The sequence below is a fragment of the Oryza brachyantha genome, chromosome 3 (genome assembly GCF_000231095.2).
Source record: "Oryza brachyantha chromosome 3, ObraRS2, whole genome shotgun sequence".
Lineage (NCBI taxonomy): Eukaryota > Viridiplantae > Streptophyta > Magnoliopsida > Poales > Poaceae > Oryza > Oryza brachyantha.
Window position 1 is genome coordinate 13,410,570 of NC_023165.2, and position 20,006 is coordinate 13,430,575.

At 43.7% G+C, this 20,006-nt stretch overlaps 1 protein-coding gene across 1 annotated transcript; it reads right to left on the reverse strand.

Moving 5' to 3' along the window:
• Positions 1–14,487: 14,487 nt before the first annotated feature.
• Positions 14,488–19,697, reverse strand: LOC102712428 (serine carboxypeptidase-like 51). The gene is made up of 13 exons (XM_006650100.3): positions 19,486–19,697; positions 19,292–19,386; positions 19,106–19,213; positions 18,780–19,020; positions 18,659–18,702; positions 18,486–18,553; positions 18,291–18,396; positions 16,506–16,717; positions 16,268–16,337; positions 16,123–16,173; positions 15,427–15,479; positions 15,208–15,340; positions 14,488–15,064 (listed from the first exon to the last, which is right to left on the reverse strand). Exons 1-13 carry the CDS (start codon positions 19,640–19,642, stop codon positions 14,996–14,998), a joined length of 1,407 nt encoding a protein of 468 aa, XP_006650163.1. The 5' UTR covers positions 19,643–19,697; the 3' UTR covers positions 14,488–14,995.
• Between the last annotated feature and the right edge of the window lie 309 nt (positions 19,698–20,006).

A 20,006-nucleotide genomic window follows, 5' to 3' on the forward strand; every position in this document is an offset into this window, starting at 1 on the left:
TATATATTATATATAAATGTAGTCAATAATGCAATTCACCCACGATATTCTCCGGTCCCCTTGGTTATATATATTTGAGAACAATTTTGATTTTACGTGCTTTATTGGTTTAGTTTAACTTTTGCTTACACTATTTAATTGCTCGCTTAATTCGCGCACTGATTGCACCTTGCATTGTGCCTAGCTTAAGTATGCAGCTCCTCGGCCGAAGAAAAAACCCAATAACGATAACGTACGTTTTTCTGAAATGTTATTTATGGTATCAATATCAACATAATTGAAATGTGATCATGATTGATTTGATTAGTAACTATAACGCCCTCTATATTTCATATAAAACCCAATAAATCATTTCTTCCACATAACTTCTTTGAGAGAGTTTTCCCTACAGTTTGACAAAGTAATTCAATTCTTTTCAGAACCATATATATCTTATTTTACATTCTTTTTATCAAATTTCTTTAAAAAGTATAGGAAAAATTAAATGACCATCTCTGTGTAGACGAAAACACAGAGAATGGCATAGTATGGTTCTGTACAATGAAAATTTGGAATTTGAGAGCTAAGCTCATTTTGCAGAAAATTGTAGTTTTTTTTTAAAAAAATTATGTATTACAAATGTTGCAGCGGTTAGTTGTAGGAGAAAATATAAAGGGAGTTCATCCATCAGTCCACCCACATAGAATAAAAAGGTATGGCGCATCGCGCAAAAAAAAAAGGAAAAACAAACAAAAAAACGCCACAAAAGATTGATGCAGAGACGAAGAAAAAAACACACTTACGTTGCGTTTGGCGTGGTGGTGTTAACCGGCACGAAAAACGTCGTAATAGATTAGTACATAATTATTAATTATTAACTATATATCAAAAATAATTAATCTAAACTTTTAAAGCAACTTTACTTTAGAAATTTTTTTTTAAAATGCACAGTTTAGCAGTTCAGGATGCGTGCGTGTGAAAGAGACAATCTGAGTTATTAGCAGCGGGGAACAAACGGGGTCGTAGTGTAACCCAGTAACCCTAACGTAGAATGCACGCACACAGCTGCTAGCCCGGCCGCTTCTGCGCCACCTCCGCTGGCGTCAGCCACCGTCTCCGCCGCCGCCGCACCCAGCCACTTCTCCGCCGCAGTCACCACCACCACTTCTCTATCGGCACATTCCGCCACCGCCCAGTCCTCGTCACCGCTAGCTAGCTCGCCGACGCCGGAAGAGGACAAAGAGCTTCTCTCCCATGGAGGTTGTTTGGGAGGTGGTTGGTGCGGTCAGCTCCACGGCTACACCACAGCAATTGCACACACGATGTGCTCAACCGTCCGTATCATACCACGTTCTTCCTCACCATGGCAGTATATATGCAACCGTCCATCCGACCTTATGCCTCACCATGGCAGTATAAAAGTTTCTTGATTTTCTTCTTGCTCTTGATTCATTCTTCCTATTCTTGCTATTAAATACAGACGAGGCAGCGGCTGGAGGACGGTGTAGAAATCGTGTCGTTCAAACCCCGTGCTCTAACCATTGTGCAAAGTCAGTAATAAGCCCCACTATTTTTGTTCTTGCTCTTGATTTGTTCTATGTCTTGAGAAATCTCGGTTGATATTATTCTAGGTCTCTGCAGCTCTGCACCGAGTGCCCGTACAAATAGTGCACTTCTTGCTTGGGAGGGCACCATCCCACTTTAATTTTGCACAGTTTAGCCTTTTTTGAAAACAAATTTTACAATTGGACTCATTTCGAAACATGGTCTATGAATGGATCCAAACCTCGACACCATGGAACATGACGCTCAACTTCTATGTCACGGTGCCATGACAGGTGGTGCCGAGGCCCGGTTGACTGGTTTTGTCTTCAACTGAGCTGGCACCGACGTGGCCGGGGGGAGGGGGGTCGTCGCCAGGGGCTGGCTCCCACTCCCCACCCCCCCCAACCCTACCTTCTCCATCTCCTCTCTTTCTTTTTTCCCCTCCTCTAGCCCGAGGCTGTTGCCTTCCTTCTCTCTCACCCCTCTCACCAATCCCTCCCAAATCCACTCAAAACACAATCGTTTTGCATCGTTTTTTTTGTGAAATCGCAAGGTAGCTTCTCCTCCTATTCCCTCAATTTTTTTCCGAATTTATTGGCCAAATTTGTAGATCGGAGGAAGATGGTACAATTGGAAAATAGTTTGTTCTAGCAAATGTAGTTTCAATTGCTCATTTTGTTTGGTGGGATTTGAGAATGTGGTGGCTAAACTATTGGATTGGTGATGACCTCGCAGTCCTCCTTGCACTCCCATCACACCGAGGATGCCACATCTGCTACTCCATTGACCAGAGACCCTACATCTACCTCCAGGCTCTAGTGTTTACCCCTCCTGATGATCCTCTGCACCTGGGGGCGATGTGGACAAAACCCAGGTGGTTCGGCCCAAAACTTGCCCGTGAAGTGGTATTCGCAAAGAAAAAATATATACTAATGCTACTATCAAGTATAAACATAGTTTTCTCACAACCACTATGGAGCCAGAAAATTTACATGATGGTCTAGGAAGATAACTGGAAACATGCCATGGATGTTGATCAGTATATGGCCTTGATTTAAAATAAAACATGGCATTTAGTTCTCCCTAGTAAAAGCAAAATATTATAGATTGCAAGTGGGTCTACAAAATTAAGAGAAAACAAGATGGCACCCTAGATAGATATAAAGCCCGCCTAGTTGCAAAGGGTTTTAAGCAGAGATATGCTATAGATTATCAGAACACTTTTAGTCATGTAGTTAAGACAACAACAACTAGGATCATTCTCTCTATTGCAGTGTCATGGGGATGGAGCCTATGGTAACTTAATGTACATAATGCCTTTCTGCATGGGTTACTTAAAGAGGTATATATGAGGCAACCACAAGGTTATGAAAATGCTGCTCATCCAGGATATGTATGCAAGCTAGATAAAGACTTATATGGCCTCAAAAAGGCACCTAGAGCATGGTATTCTAGATTAAGTAAGAAATTATGTGATCTTGGTTTCCAAGGTTCAAAGGCTATTATATTTGTGCTTATATATGTTGATGACATAATAGTTGCTGGCTCAAGACAAGAGGCAATACCAATTCTATTGCAGGATCTGCAGAGGGAGTTTGCTTTGAAGTCTCTTGGTGACTTACGTTATTTTCTGGGTATAGAGGTAAACAAAACTCCTACTGTACTATTGTCTTTAACTCAAGGAAAGTATGTGGATAACTTACTTAAGAAAGTAAACATATCATACCGTAAACCTGTTAATATACCATTATGTACTAATGAGAAGTTACTATTGCATAAGGGATCCATTAGGACCCAATGATGCCACACAATATAGAAGTGTTGTTGGGGCTCTACAATGTTTGACTCTGACTCAGCTAGATATAGCTTTCTCGGTTAATAAGGTGTGTCAGTTTCTACATGCCCCAACCATGACTAATTGGACTGCTATGAGATGAATCTTGAGATATATTAAGCAAGACACCAAACTTGGGCTACATATAAACAAGTCTAAGACCATGACTGTTAGTGCATACTTAGATGTTAATTGGGCAAGATGTATAGATGATAGAAAATTGTAATGCCCGCATTTTTATTTGTTTATCAGGTTCCCATTTTATTTTTTTAGGAGAGTTTTATTTTCGTTGTTTAATTAGGTGTTCCAAGTTTTATTCTCTTTCTCTCTGTCCAAATCATCTATCTGAAAATCTCAAAACAATCTCAGCATCCTAGCCATTCAGAATCATTATTTTTACTCCTTGTTCTTAACCGTTGTCTTCACCCGTTGGCTTTATTCATCCAATGTTTATTTCCTCCATTCAATTGAGCACTTAGCCTACTGCCTCCACAGTTAGCATATCTTCTCTCGTGTGCCCGAGTTTTTCTCTCATCCTATTACCCCTATGCCCTCTTTCCATTTTGCTCGTTCTGCGTCGAACCATTCAAGGCAGTAGACCATCATTAGCAGTAGCATTGCACTGCATCGCTGCAACCCGAGCTTGCCGGGGACACAAAGTCGCTGCCCTCGATGTGTCCCGCATTTTCCATCGATAAGCGCTCACTGCAATCGCTGTCGTGCCATCACTTTGTCTGAGAAGCCAAAAGTCGAGCTAAGGATATGACGAGCAGAGAGCGACGGTGGTCGCGACGGACCCCGGACAGCACCACGACGCCTATAAATACCCCAGAACTCACCGTTCCCATCACTACTCCGGCAGCGTGGTTCCATCTCCTCCGTCGCTCCGAGCCGACGTGGTCGCGGTGCCGAGCTCTTCGCGGAACCGGCGAGGTTCCAGTCGAGAAGGGTAAGCATCCTCCTCAGCCCTGGTCTCCTCTCCTCCATGGCGCAACCGTCGCCGGCGTCGCTCCTACCCGAGGCGCCGTCGCCGTGAGTGCATGCATGCAGCATACATGGCGCATCACCTAGCTACATGCATGGCGCCAACCACTGCCAGCCACCCTCTAGCTCCGGCCCAGCGTCGCCCAGCTGCCACTAGTGCCGTCTGCCTCCCCACTGTAACATTCCAGCACATGGACCGGACCTGGACACACGGACGTGTTCAAGAGGGGAACGTTCCAAGTTGTTTGTCCAAGTGTGGGTATGATGGACCAACAGGGACGTCGGGTCTTTTGAGGGTGGGTGTATGTAACATCCCAGCCCAAGGCTTAATAGGATTTAATAGAATACTCATAATAACAAGTTGCAAGTTCTTTTCCGGAAGCTTATCTCGAGAGAACTCCAAGGTTAAGCGTGCTTGGCCTAGAGTAATCTTGGGATAGGTGACCGACCGGGAAGTCATTTCCGGGTGCGTAGAAAAGACGTGTGTTGGTTGTGTCTCCTAGAGCACGGGCCCGGCCTAGGGGGTTCCTAGGGTCAGGGCGTGACACCCACTACCGGCGCAGGCGACGTGAGTGAGAGAGAAAAGAGAGAGTATGAGAGGAAGAGAGAAAAAAAAAAGGAGATAGAAGAGCCTCCCCACCATGGCGACGTGAGTGAGAGAGAAAAGAGAGAGTATGAGAGGAAGAGAGAAAAAAAAAGGAGATAGAAGAGAGAAAGAAGAGAGTGCAGGGATTCTGGAACGTAAATCTGCGATCACGAAAACAGGGATTCTGGAACGGCCAAGAATCACAGCAATGAACACGAGAACGGGGACTACGCATTTATCTTTAAGTGCGGCTGGGTCCGGGGGCGGGAGGTACTACGCCTTTGCCTCTGACCCAAAAGGGGGGAAAAAGTCTAAATACAAGGCTACCTTTATCCATTTATTTTGGATGAAAATCCTCCTTCCCCGGGTTCCACTAGGATTATTAGGTTTTTTTTGCCGGATATCCCCGAGCATACTAAGTCTTTTTTTTTTCATACTAAGTCTTTTTTTTGTGTGTGTGGAATCCGCAGCTGCTGCGACAGGGGGGGAAATTGTAATGGCTCATTCGCCTCATACCGGGGGAGTTCGGAATACACCACAAATACACTGGTGGATGTACTGATGGACACGACGAGTGCTTCTTCCGGGGAGCCTTCCGTGAATCAGCCGGCGCCTGAATTCCTTCCTGTCCAGCAGGAGGTCGAGCAACAGGCATTGTTGACTGAAATCCGTGAGGTGATTGAGCAAGAATACCGGAGGTACATCCTCCGCCGTAGTCCCTTTATGCGGAGAGAGTATGAGAGGAAGAGAGAAAAAAAAAAGGAGATAGAAGAGAGAAAGAAGAGACAGAAGAGAAAGAGGCAAGCAGTAAAGGAGGTGGGCCCATGTGGATCCCACCTTATCCCTCTCTTTTTCAGTTAACAGCCTGGCCCCACTTGTCATGAATATTCCCTAGAATATTCTATTCTCATTTTTGAATAAGTCCAGCGGCCACCCAAAATACTTCCAAACATCAAAAATGCATATCTTCCAAATCGTAACTCCAATCGAATCCGTTCCAGTTCCAGAATCTTTCTAAAATTCCCATCTACCTATTTATTTCTCATTTCATGATTTATCTTCCCTCTAGCTATAAGTTTATGTATTATTTTATTTCCCCCGCGTGTAAAGTCCGAGACCAACGGAGGGTTAATTTGAGCCAGGGTTTGACGCTTTGGTTGCTGCTCCTGAACCAGGCAAGCCTCCTTTGATCATTTTTGCTCCTATGTTTTTGAATTAATTATTTTTTTGCAAAGTTGCATGCTTAGGTTATACTATGTTTTTAATTGTTTGGCCACAGTTCGCGTCGAATCGTTGGACCTTCCTATTAGTTGTATTTATTTATATATATAGTTAGGCCATCACCCGTGAGCTCCACTTACAATTTTTCGGTGCTCGTATCATCGTGTAAACAGCCTATAGGTCACGATTATACTGTGGTGGTTTTAAAATAAAGAGAAGGTATTGTCTATTTTCTTTTAAATTGATAGTGCGGGAGTTAGTGCCAGGGTGGCTTGACCATGCATTATCCTAAGGACCGATTCCTTTGGGAAATTCATCCAAACATAAAACAGTGCGGCCACACAGGTAGTATGGGATGCCCTGGTTGAGTAAGTAGCTAAAACAAGGGTGTCTAGCTGGTTGGTAGTTGAGGCACGCCGGGATAGGGAGACTAAGGCATTTTCCTGAGATGTGAGTATGGCCTGGGCCGTTGGGATACGGTTGGCGCTATACGGCGTGGCCTGAGTAGACGAGGCCATGAGACTTGCCTGATACTTGATTTCAGAGATTGGCCCAGCTGTGTGACCAGGGATGCTCATGGTTTGGTTATGTAAAGTCCTTGTAGTTGATGTTCATTTGTCCGTCATGTCTGATCCACACGTAGGTAAAGGGTGATTTTCACGACGTGTGGGTAAAGTGCGCAACCTCTGCAAAGTGATAAACTGTTTAAACAGTCGTACCCACGGTAATGGACAGATGTGAGGTGTTTCTCATAGCATAGTTTTTATAAAACCCCTATTTTGATCTTTAAGGAAATTCTTTGGTTTAATTATTCTTGGGGATGATGTATAAGTCCAGGTGACTCGAGGTGTTGGCATATATGGAGGTTTTGGCTGAGATGGCCATGTGTGGATTAGTGGTGGATTAAAATGTGGTGTGCCAAGATGGCACGACGGTTACACTTCATCTATATACTGATTTGGGGTTTATTACTTGGCTTTCAAACTTGACTCACTAGTATTTATTAACTAAAACCGTTTCCACCACTCTTTGCGAAAATGACCATGTCCCTACCTTGATTTTTAGCTTGCATGTCATAATTTGTTATCGGCTTGCTGAGTACATTAGTACTGACCCTTGCTTATTTATCTATATAGAGTTAGAGGATGAGTACCTCGACCCCTCGATTGTAGACTACTAGCAGGAGCAGTTGGAGTCCAACATCACAGGGTTTCAGGCCTAGTTTGCAAGCATGATCCATGGGTTTATGTTAGTTGTCCCGTCATTTATGCCATGTGCTTCTCGCTTGTCGCCGTTGTTACCTTGCTTCCGCTTTAGACAATATGTGTTCTATGAGACTACCGGTCTAGGGCTTGTCCATGACAGTAGGACATATGAGACCATCATCAGTATTGCAATAAAGCTTTGTATCATCTGTTTTTCACTATTATTCTGTGAGGTATCATTCCATGTTACTATGATCACGGGTAATAATTTCGACCCTTAGTCTATGTGAATTTCCTTGTGAACCGACATAGCCTGGGGCGTCACAAAAATCTACTGGAGGCTTTGCTATGTTATTAGGAGATAGTATTGTCCCATGGAATACACAGAAACAACCCACCTTCTCAAGATCTATTATGAGGTAGAATACAAAGCCTTGACAAATAAAACAGTAGAGGTTGTATGTACAAACCTTATTACATGAACTTTGTATCGATAGTTCAAAAACTGCTCACCTATGGTGTGACAACATGGGTGCTAAATATTTATCTTTCAATCTACTGTTCCATGCTAGAACCAAGCATATTAAGGTACATTACCATTATGTTGGAGAAAGAGTATCAAAGTGTGTATTATCAATTGACTATGCATCTACTACAGACCAAGTGGCTTATGTTTTCACTAAAGCTTTACCTATACGGTTATTAGAAAATTGTAGGTACAATCTCAACTTAAGAAAGTTCTGACTGAGGGGAGGTGTTAAATATCATGTAAATATAATCACTGTTGGAATTACTAATTGGGCTAAGGCCCATGTGTAGAATAATTCCTAGGAAAATTACAAAAGCCCACTTCATGGAAGCATGCATGAGAACATTTAGTACCACCTTACTAGTTCTATGAGAGTGAGACCTCCTTAAATAGAAGAGTACTCTCTAGGCTCTTGAGCAAGAAGGAAATAGAGCAACACACGCGCGCGCTCGCTCTCTTCGCCTGGCTCGGGCACGGGCCTGTGCACGTGCACGTGCATGGGCCGGGTGGCGCGCGCGCACGACATGCGCGTGAATGGTCCGCCAAAATTGGCTCCTCATGCTTGCGCAGATGCGTCTTGTTTTGCTGCGTGAAATGGAAATTTCAGTGATTAGTTTTGGAAACTTATCGTATCGGTTTCTTTCTTGCGCGAGATAGCGTAGAGTCCGGATAGGTTACGCGCGGCCTATCCGATTCGGTTACGACGTGGTAGGCGTGCTGATCACACGTCCTATAAATACCGGACCGCTACCTCATTGCAACGTACGTGAAAAACAATCTAGGGTTTGCCTCTCCTCTGTGCTGCGCCGCCACTGTCGTCTACTCCATCCCCTTCGCCGGTGTGCACCAACGATCGAGAAAGCAGGTCTCCGGAACCGTCGTCCTCATGAAGTCCTGCACTGAGAGAGGGCAAATAAGGTTTTTGGGAAGCGCTCTGCGCGACTGTTTGCTGTTCGTCAATGACAGCTCGTCTTCCGCGTCGATCGGTCGCAACTCACCATCGTCAACATCCTACACCACGAGTCGTTCGTGTAGCTTCCAATCCTCTTCAAAACAACCTTCGGTACAGGTCAATTATGTTTAATCTAGTTCTGCATCTATTTAATCTATTCGTGTGTAGCTATTTCGCATACATGTTTAGATTAGATCTGTACGTGTTGATTGAGCTATGTGTTGCCATGCTTTCGCTTTACAATGTCATGATTTATTTACGCGATAGATTAAATCATTTTGTGCTTATACTTTCAACAATCCAAAAACCTTATTATAGGCACTCTGATTTTTTGATGGCTGGTTTTACTGATGCACTGAGGCCGGATAAATTCACCGGTGTGCACTTTAAGAGATGGCAAATCAGGGTCACTCTGTGGCTGACGGCTATGAAGTGCTTCTGGGTTAGTACTAGTAAACCTGAAGGGGTTCTGACTGCTGAATAGCAGAAAGTATTCAAGGAAGCCACTACTATGTTTGTAGGAGGCATTCTTAGCGTTCTTGGTGATCGTCTTGTAGAATCATATATGCATATGACTGACGCTAAGGAGTTGTGGGATGCGCTGAATACCAAATTCGGTGCCACTGATGCTAGCAATGAGTTGTATATCATGGAGCAATTCCATGATATTAGGATGGTTGAAAACCGTTCTGTGGTCGAACAGGCTCATGATATACAAACCATCGCTAAGGAACTCAAACTCCTAAAGTGCGCCTGACCCGACAAGTTTGTGGTCGCGTGCATTATTGCGAAGCTTCCTCCTACTTAGAGAAATTTCGGCACTGCACTAAAACACAAGAGACACGAATATTCCGTTGAAAGTTTGATTTTGTCTCTTGATGTTGAAGAGAAGGCTCGGGTTAAGGATGTTGCGTCTAAAGGCGATGGGGGACAGTCAAGTGCTAATGTGGTGCACAAGCCATCTCACAAGAACAACGGAAAATTCAAAGCCAAGCCAAACAAAGAAGAGAGGACTTGCTTCGTGTGTGGCACGCCTGGCCATCTGGCTAGGAAGTGCCCACGACGCAAGGGCATGAAGGCACCTGCTGGACAGACTTCTAACTCTGTCAATGTGACCATTAGCAAGACTGAAGATGGGACAGGGTATGGTAATTTTCCTACTGTTCTTTCAGTCAGTCAATCTACTGATTAGTGGGTTGATACAGGAGCCAATGTACATGTTTGTGCTAATATCTCATTGTTTACCTCTTATCAGGCCATCCGAGATTCCTCCGTCCTAATGGGGAATGGGTCGCATGCTTCTATTCACGGTGTTGGCACGGTGGATCTGAAGTTTACTTCAGGAAAGATCGTGTAGCTGAAGAACGTGCAGCATGTCCCTACTATCGACAAGAATCTCGTTAGTGGTTCCCGTCTATGTAGAGACGGATTTAAGTTAGTGTTTGAGTCGAATAAAGTAGTCGTGTCTAAACATGGATATTTTATTGGTAAAGGCTATGAGTGCGGAGGCTTGTTCCGCTTTTTCCTTTTTGATTTTTGCAATAAGTCTGTGAACCATATTTGTGGCAGCGTGGATGATGAGGCTAATGTTTGGCACTCACGTTTATGTCATATTAATTTTGGTTTGATGTCTCGGCTTTCCAGTATGAGTCTGATTCCTAAATTTTCCATTGTCAAAGGTTCTAAGTGCCATAGTTGTGTGCAATCAAAGCAACCTCGTAAGCCCCACAAGGCTGTCGAGGAGAGAAACTTGGCGCCATTAGAACTCCTTCATTCTGGTCTGTGCGAGATGAATGGGGTGTTGACTAAGGGTGGAAAACGATACTTCATGACATTGATTGATGATGCTACTAGATTTTGCTATGTGTATTTGCTAAAAACGAAAGATGAGGCTCTAGACTATTTTAAAATCTATATGGCAGAAGTTGAGAACCAACTTGATACAAAGATAAAAAGACTTAGATCAGATCGTGGTGGAGAGTTTTTCACAAACGAATTTGACTTATTCTGTGAGGAACATGGCATAATACATGAGAGGACGCCTCCCTATTCTTCCGAATCCAACGGGGTTGCCGAAAGGAAGAACCGCACTCTCCCTGACTTGGTGAATGCCATGTTAGATACCGCGGGGCTACCTCAGGCATGGTGGGGGAGGCATTGTTGACCTTGAATCATGTACTTAACAGAATTCCTAACAGAAGTAAGGACAAAACACCATACGAGGTATGGATTGGGAGAAAACCATCACTTTCTTACTTGCGTACGTGGGGATGCTTCGCAAAAGTCAATGTACCAATTCCTAAGAAACCAAGTTGGGAGCCAAGACTGTGGACTGTGCCTTCCTGGGATATGCTCATCATAGCATTGTTTATAGGTTTTTAATAGTTAAATCTGAGGTACCGGACATGCATGTTGGTACAATCATGGAGTCCCGAGATGCCACTTTCTTTGAGAACATTTTCCCAATGAAAGATGGACATAACACTTCTAGCCAATCTTCTGAGATGGTGCCGAGTTCAGTCACTCCAACTGAATATTCAGAACCTACACATGAAATTGTTATTGAGGAGGATGCCAGTGAAGCTCCTAGTAGGAGCAAGAGACAAAGGACGGCTAAGTCCTTTGGAGATGACTTCACTGTGTATCTCGTGGATGATACTCCCAAGTCAATTTCAGAAGCTTATGCATCCCCAGATACAGACTACTGGAAGGAGGTTGTCCGTAGTGAAATGGACTCTATTATCGCTAACGGGACTTGGGAGGTGACAGAGCGACCCTATGGATGCAAACCCGTAGGATGCAAGTGGGTATTCAAGAAGAAGCTTAGGCCTGATGGTACTATTGAAAAGTATAAGGCTCGGCTTGTGGCTAAGGGCTATACTCAGAACGAAAGCGAAGATTTCTTTGACACTTACTCACCTGTTGCATGATTGACCACAATTCGAGTACTACTATCTCTAGCTGCCTCACATGGTCTTCTCGTTCATACGTTAAGACAGCTTTCCTCAATGGAGAGTTGGATGAGGAAATTTACATGGATCAGCCTGATGGATTTATAGTAAAAGGTCAAGAAGGCAAAGTGTGCAAGTTGCTAAAATCTTTGTATGCTCTGAAACAAGCTCGTAAGCAATGGCATGAGAAATTTGATATAACACTAACATCTGCAGGCTTCACAGTCAATGAGGCAGATAAGTGTGTATGCTATTGCCATGGTGGGGGCGATGGAGTTATCTTATGTTTGTATGTTGATGACATACTGATCTTTGGGACAAACATTGAGGTGATTAAAGAGGTTAAATCATTTTTTCTCAAAACTTTGACATGAAAGATTTAGGAGTAGCTGATGTTATTCTAAACATTAAGCTAATTAAGGGCAACGATGGGATTACACTTTCGCAGTCTCATTATGTGGAGAAGATCTTTAATCTCTTTGGCTATATTGATAGTAAACCTTCTCCAACGCCTTATGATCCTAGTCTGTTGCTTCACAAGAACAAGAAACAAATTAGGAATCAACTTGAGTATTCTCAAATCATTGGCTCACTCATGTACCTAGCTAGTGCAACTAGGTCTGAAATCTCTTTTGCTGTGAGCAAGTTGAGCCGGTTTACCTCTAATCCGGGAGATGATCATTGGCAAGCGCTCGAGCGAGTTATGCGCTATCTAAAAGGTACTATGGACTTGGGACTTTGCTATTCTGGTTATCCCACGGTGCCAGAGGGATATAGTGATTTAAATTGGATCTTAGATGCTGATGAGATCAAAGCCACTAGTGGATATGTCTTCACACTAGGTGATGGTGCTGTTTCATGGAGGTCTTGCAAACAGACCATCTTGACGAGGTCAACTATGGAAGCAGAGCTTACGGCACTAGATACTGCTAGTGTTGAGGCAGAATGGTTGAGAGATCTACTAATGGATCTATCAATTGTTGAAAAACCTGTGCCAGCTATCCTAATGAACTGTGATAATCAAACTGTGATTGTTAAGGTGAACAGTTCTAAGGATAATATGAAATCGTCCAGGCATGTGAAGAGACGATTGAAGTCTGTCAGGAAATTGAGAAACTCCGGAGTTATAATGTTGGATTAAATCCAAACAGCTAGAAATCTGGCAGATCCCTTTACTAAGGGGCTATCACGGAATGTGATAGACACTGCATCGAAGGAGATGGGTATGAGACCCATATGAGTTATCTATGGTAGCAACCCAACCTATGTGATCAGAGATCCCGTAAATTAGGACCTGGGAAGAACAAGCCATTAGTTAACTGGAGGAGAATATTCTTAATTAATAAATCCTCTCTAAGTGAAGATGCATGTACTCTCTTGCTACAAGGCAGGTTGGCAATGTCTTAATGTGTTTTGTTGGCTTTAACTAGCGAAGATACTATCCTGTAGAGAAATCTTGAAAGAACACACCTATATGAGCTTGACTAGTAGTCGTAGTCTATGGAGATTTTGGGTGAATCTTCTAGGAAGCTCATAAATAGACCATGGAGTATGACTTATAGGCTCCACCCGCGGGGTAAGCTACTGGCAGCCTAGTATCAGTTAAGGCTCTGAGTGAAACTTACTTGCACCAAACTTACAATTCAAGGCATAGTCTATTGTTCAAGTTGTGAGTAAGTGTAGCTTAGGGTTCTAGGTGGATGTTCAACCTTAATCGGTCTTCATCGCAATACTGGTATATAAACAATACATTGGGACAGACAAATCTCTAAGTCTTTTGAGATTTGGTGTGGGAATGTTGGAATTATTAATTGGGCTAAGGCCCATGTGTAAAATAATTACTAAGAAAATCACAAAAGCCCACTTCATGGAAGCATGCATGAGAACATTTAGTAGCACCTTGCTAGTTCTATGAGAGTGAGACCTCCTTAGATAGGAGAGTGCTCTCTAGGCTCTTGAGCAAGAAGAAAATAGAGCAACACGCGCGCGCTCGCTCGCCTCGCCTGGCTCGGGCACGGGCCAGGCCGGGTGGCGCGCGCGCACGACATGCGCGTGAATGGTCCGCCAAAATTGGATCCTCGTGCTTGCGCAGATGCGGCTTCCTTTTGCAGTTTTGTTAACTTATTGTATCGGGTTCATTCTTGCGGGAGACAGCGTAGAGTCCGGATAGGTTACGCGCGGCCTATCCGGTTCGGTTACGACGTGGTAGGCGTGCTGATCACACGCCCTATAAATACCGGACCGCTACCTCATTCCAACGTACGTGAAAAACAATCTAGGGTTTGCCTCTCCTCTATGCTGCGTCGCCACTGTCGTCTACTCCATCCCGTTCGCTAGCGTGCACCAGCGATCGGAAAAACAGGTCTCCGGAACTGTCGTCCTCGTGAAGTCCTGGACCGGGAGAGGGCGAATAAGGTTTTTGGGAAGCGCTCTGTGCGACTGCTTGTTGTTCGTCAACGACGGCTCGTCTTCCCCGTCGATCGGTCGCGGCTTGCCGTCGTCAACTTCCTAAGCCGCGAGTCGTTCGTGCTGCTTCCAATCCTCTTCAAAATAACCTTCGGTACAGGTCAATTATGTTTAATCTAGTTCTGCATCTATTTAATCTATTTATGTGTAGCTATTTCACATACATGTTTGGATTAGATTTGTACATGTTGGTTGAGCTATGTGTTGCGCTTTCGCTTTATAATGTCATGATTTATTTACGCGATAGATTAAATCATTATGTGCTTATACTTTCAACAATCACGTGGTGCATGGTTATTAAGGTTGTCTAGATAGGATTGTAATCCATAGTTTGTTACACCAAACAACCATGCACCATGCCTCCGATGTACACACCACAGCGATGGCTCTTCTCGTCAAATATCAATAGAGATGCGGCCTTGAGAGAGGTTCAACGCTTCCCTGGTTTTCTGTTCTTCTTCATGACCAAATGATCTCTAGTCACCCAACACCACCACTTCGCCAAAGACTTCAAATATTAAAACCAATTATCTCACATACCAATCGTTCATCATAAATTAACAATCAAAACAAACTTGGATTTTTCAAAACATTAGTTCCATTGGCTTCAAGTATGCCCTCTCTCCAATCCCTCTTCCTTCTGTTTGTCTTCTGTTTTCTGTCATCCTGCTAAGTGAGTGAAGCTTCCTTTCTGTTTGCCTTCTGTTTTCTGTCTTTAGTTAGGTAGGCTACTGATGAGAAATCTAACTGGCTGGAGACTGGGTTATGCTACTGATCATGCTCAGTGCAATGCAGGGCTGATCAACAGGCACCTGTAAATAATTCAGCATGGAAATCAAACTTGTTAATAGCTTCATATGGGAAACAGATGTTAGGAAGGTGTAACTGCTGGAGTTTTTCTAGTAGTGTTCATGCATATTTTTCACAGTAGAGGCATGTGTATGTTGAGACTTACAAAGTGTCCAGCTCCAAGTATCCAGTAGAAATGCAGGTTCTTGTATGATCTGACGAACGCCTTGGTGCCTCTGGAAGAACCACACTGCAAGGGCTGCCTTGGTAGGCTTAAGAAGTTGTTCAGCCCATCCCATCTGAAATTTGTAACAAAGCTCTCGATCACATTTCTGAATAGCATACTGAACTGGCAAAAATTTGGCAGAAGAAAATAGTCCCTTACTTAAGCTTCTTCACCCATGCTTCTGCGCCGATCGTCGAGCATATCACATCAAGCTTCAGAAGAGAAAAACACACTGAATTACTACTACGAATTTACAGAGCTGGAGTGCTAGCTTACCTATAATCTGTTGATTTTTATGAATTTTTTTTATCTTTGCAACAGTAGCAGAACAAATACAAATTTCAGTACTCATATAACACATGGTTTCTCTCCAAACTGTTGACCATCACCATGTGAGCAATAACCATCCATCCATGTGAGTAGATCGCTGCTGCCATCTGAAGATCTCTTGCTGCTCACTCCACTTCTGAGAAAAAAGAGCTCCGATTACAGAGCCATTCACGCACGGAAATCTCCCTCTAATCTCAGGCAGGCATGCCTGGACCCCTTGTCTGCAGGGAGTGGTTGTCACTAATCATCTTACAACTTTACAGTGGAAGTTATCCCAGATTTCAGAAAGGATGCCGCCTTTTCTGAACAACTTGTCAGCATCACGTTACCCTGCTCTCCCACTGACTAACACCACACTTGTTGCTTACTTAAGATGCTTCCAGCATCAATTGGTAACATGCAAGGATTCTCCATCTAATTATCTGGATATGTGTACTGCCAAATTAATCAACCAAAACTATATATGTCTGCTTGGACTTATGTTCTGTGTGCCAGAACTGTCAGCAGTCAGTAGTCAGTAGTTACCTGTCCATTGTAGACTGTGACATTGATACCGTAAGAGAGCAGCTCGTCAATCTGGAGCAGGACACGCAAACAGTTAATCAAGCGTGGACCATTTCATCAAGATTTTACAATTTAAATATGCATTATTCATTAATAGTTATATCACCTCGTTGATTCTTGGCTTCATGAAATCATTGACCAACGCGTTGTAGACCGGATCTGACAGCTCCTGCCACCTGCAGTTCAGTTGAAATTGCAGCGAGGGGTTTTTTTTTTCAAAGAAGAATTAATTGGGGTGATTTGGACAGTAATAAACTGAAATATCAGCGTGCAAACGTTGATTTGGATAATTGAGTTGTGTGATTGTGATGTGAAACGGCGAAAGAACTGAAATGGACACCCACTTGAGGTTTTTGGGGATGATCTTGAGCTTTTCCTTGATAACTCCGTTCATGATGCCGTTGATCGTGTTGGAACCTGAATCGGCCGCTTGGGTTCCAAGGTATGTCGAGTACTTCGTCAACTGGGCGTTGCTCGCCGGCGACGGCGATGACGGTGAGGATGAGCTCGCCGACACCGGGTCCATGCCGGAGTCGAGCAAGAAATTGTACATGTCCTGCAAAAATTCTACAGTGGTCAAGTGGGTCTATCAAGCTAGCTCCACCGTTGACTGGGTATGAACATGATCTGCGGGAGAAATTTTACGGTCTTTGGGGAAATAACCAGAGTTAATAAATTTTTAGTGTGTATCTGAAGGAATCATTTTTTATTCTTGAAAATGTAGAACAACATAGAGGATTTAGGGAAATTTTACGGTATTTAGGGAAAATAAGTAGAGCTAGTAAACTTTTAGTATATATTTAAAGAAACCAATTTTTTGCACTTAAAAAATGGTACCTCTAGATACTTTTAAAGATTATATAAAATTATGATCTGCACAACAACTCTCTCGCCTTTTTTGTGTGTTATACTAAGTTAAAAAGATGCGGTGGGCGAACATTGTCTCCATTCTACATGATCACATCTCTTTCAAAGAATGCTAACAAAAATCAACTAATATCATGTTTAATAGTACTCCCTCTGTTTAGATAGTTTGACTAAAGTCACACGTCTTAAATTTTGACCAAGTTTAAAAATATATATAGCAATATCTACAAAACCAAATTAGTTTATTGAATAGAATAATGAATATATTTTAAGAGCACTATATTTGTTTTGCGTTAAAATTTTTGCTACATGTTTATATAAATTTGGTTAACCATAAATAAGTTTTGACTTAAAAAAAATCAAAACATCTTATATATACTATTAAATGGATAGAGTTACATAATCCTAACAAACATGAGAATATGGTCCTCTCGAAACAAGCTTCCTAAACAATTTTGTCTCTTCAGACAAACTGACTCTTACAAGCTAACAACCTCCAATAGATAGAAAGTCCTGGGTTGCAAGTTACATTTAACTCAAATCCCTTTCTAATGAATTGTTATGTTGGTTAAAGAAAATAGTACTCCACCTATGTTCCTTGGACTTATCTAATTATCACATCACCAATATGTACGCATCTTGGTCTCATGCTTGTTGCAATTTACATCCAACGTGATGATAATATGATTATGATGTACTCTTGATGGAAAAACTAACAATATAATTCTCTCTACCAATTTAAGTGGAAGGTTTTTATTTTGCCACCGCCGCTAACAAATGAGTAGCAAAAGCAACTGTCAAAATTTTCTCCCCAGCATCAACGAAACAAAATCCCTCCTAATAAGCAATAAACGAGTGATTTTACCGTCGTTGACCATATAATACAGTGCCTCTGAGTATATGTAATATTAATAAGTACCAAATTTTATGCTAGGATTTTTTTTATACTCTTGAATGATATCTAACGGATCTGATTTTCTTATGCTACACCATTAATATATGTAGTAAAATTCTATAAGAATAAAATTAAAACTAAAATATGTAATATTGTGATAAAATTGTGTCATATATTATTTTAAAATCTGTAAAGTGATAAATATATCTTACCAAAATTTACAATAAAATATTTAATATACTTATAAAAATATATAGTTAGGTAAAGATGATGTAACATTGCCCAAAAAATATTTTATAAAATTCTCAAAAGAAAAACGTGAGTGCTAAGCTGCTGTGAGTGCTGGAGTAAACGGTCAAACACTTACGACGCTGGCACTCTTTTTGTCGATGAAACCAAGCAGATCGGCCCAAGACCTCTGCGAGTCGGCAAGCTGCCCGGCGGCGATCTGCTCCTTCACCGTCGCCGCCTTCCTGCAGAGATCACACACGTAACTACAGGAGTTCGCCGGAGAGGCGAAGTGCGCATGTTTTCTTTGTCGAGTCGATCGGCCGGCGCTTACTTGCTGGCTTCGTCGCCGGCGTTGTCGTCCAGCCTGGACACGTCAAGCAGCAGCGGCGTGTACGCGAGCTGCATATCGATCCAATCCCAGAGACATCAGGAATCGTTCCGAGCTAGGCGTTGAGAGATTTCCAAGAACTCGTGTTTTTGTTTTGTGTATTTTTTTTTCCTCACCGTGAAATCTTCCGGCGAGATCCAGCTATCCCCGAGCGCGACGCCTTAATCTCAGAGAAGAATTTAGTTGCTGTATTAATCAAGAATTTAGTAGGGACGAGTGGTCGTTGGTGGTGGTTACCTCCGAGCGTGAGCTTGAGGTCGCCGGAGCGGATGGCCTTGGCAAGGGAGACGCCGAGCGTGGCGGCGTACTTGCCGCCGTAGGACTCGGCGACGAGGAACAGCGGGCTGGTCGGCAGCGCGGGTATCTCCCCGGCCAGCGCCCTGAGGAGCTCGGTGGCGTCCGTGGCCGCCTGCCAGTCCGTCGTCACCAGCGCGCTCGGGTCCTCCGCGTAGCTGTACCCGACGCCCACCGGGTTATCCTGCTCGCCACCATTGATGCCATGGTTCAGCTCAGCTCAGCTCTCGCTCAGCAGAAACAGAGGAGCCAGCCACATGGTCACTCACCACGAAGATGAGGTCGGCCTTCTGCAGCCATGTCGAGTCGCGCGGCTTCAGGTTGACGTCCAGCGGGCCGACCTCCAAGAAGTTGCCGAGCCCGACGCCGGACGCTCCCTGCTCCACACCACGACGACATGATCAGCGACAATCTGAGAACCTGAGCAAGAATTCAGGACGGCAGAGAGCACGCACCGGGCCGCCCTGCAGCCAGAGGACGGTCGGCCATGCCTTCCCCGGCGACGACGCACGCCGCGGGCTCCTGTAATACCACCAGAACAGGTGCGCCTCTGCAAACACGGACATGTACATATATATTTACACCCAGGGTCAGGTGTTCGTTCGGACACAGGGAGCACGGCGGGTAATCAACCATGCAGCGCACGTACTCGAGCGGACTTGGACATATCCCCAGAGCTCGCTGCCGTCGCCGGTGCCGGAGGTGACGACGGCGGCAGAAGCGGCGCGCTGACCGTGGAGGAGGCAGAGGCAGAGCAAGAGGGAGAGGAGGACGAGCAGAGCAGGAGGAGGATAGGGCCTGTCCATCTCGACGCCGTACGTGGTGGCTCACGCCCCGCACTCGGCTACGGTAGGCTAGTGCGAGCACCACTGTGGGCAGAGCGACGGTTTTTGTAGATACATGGCGATTATTGGGGGGGTGGGGGGGGCATCGGCATTTGGCAACGACGAGGCTCCGTTTGCCCCACGCTTACGCTCAATAGGAACATATGGGAAAACAAATACTCCCTCCCTAAATGTTCGATCACATTGTTTTTTTAGAAGTTTGACTATTTATGTTATTTAAAAATTACGTAATTATTAATTATTTTTATATCATTGTATTTATTATTAAATATACTTTTATGCATATATATATAGCTTTATATATTTTGCAAAAAAATTAAATAAA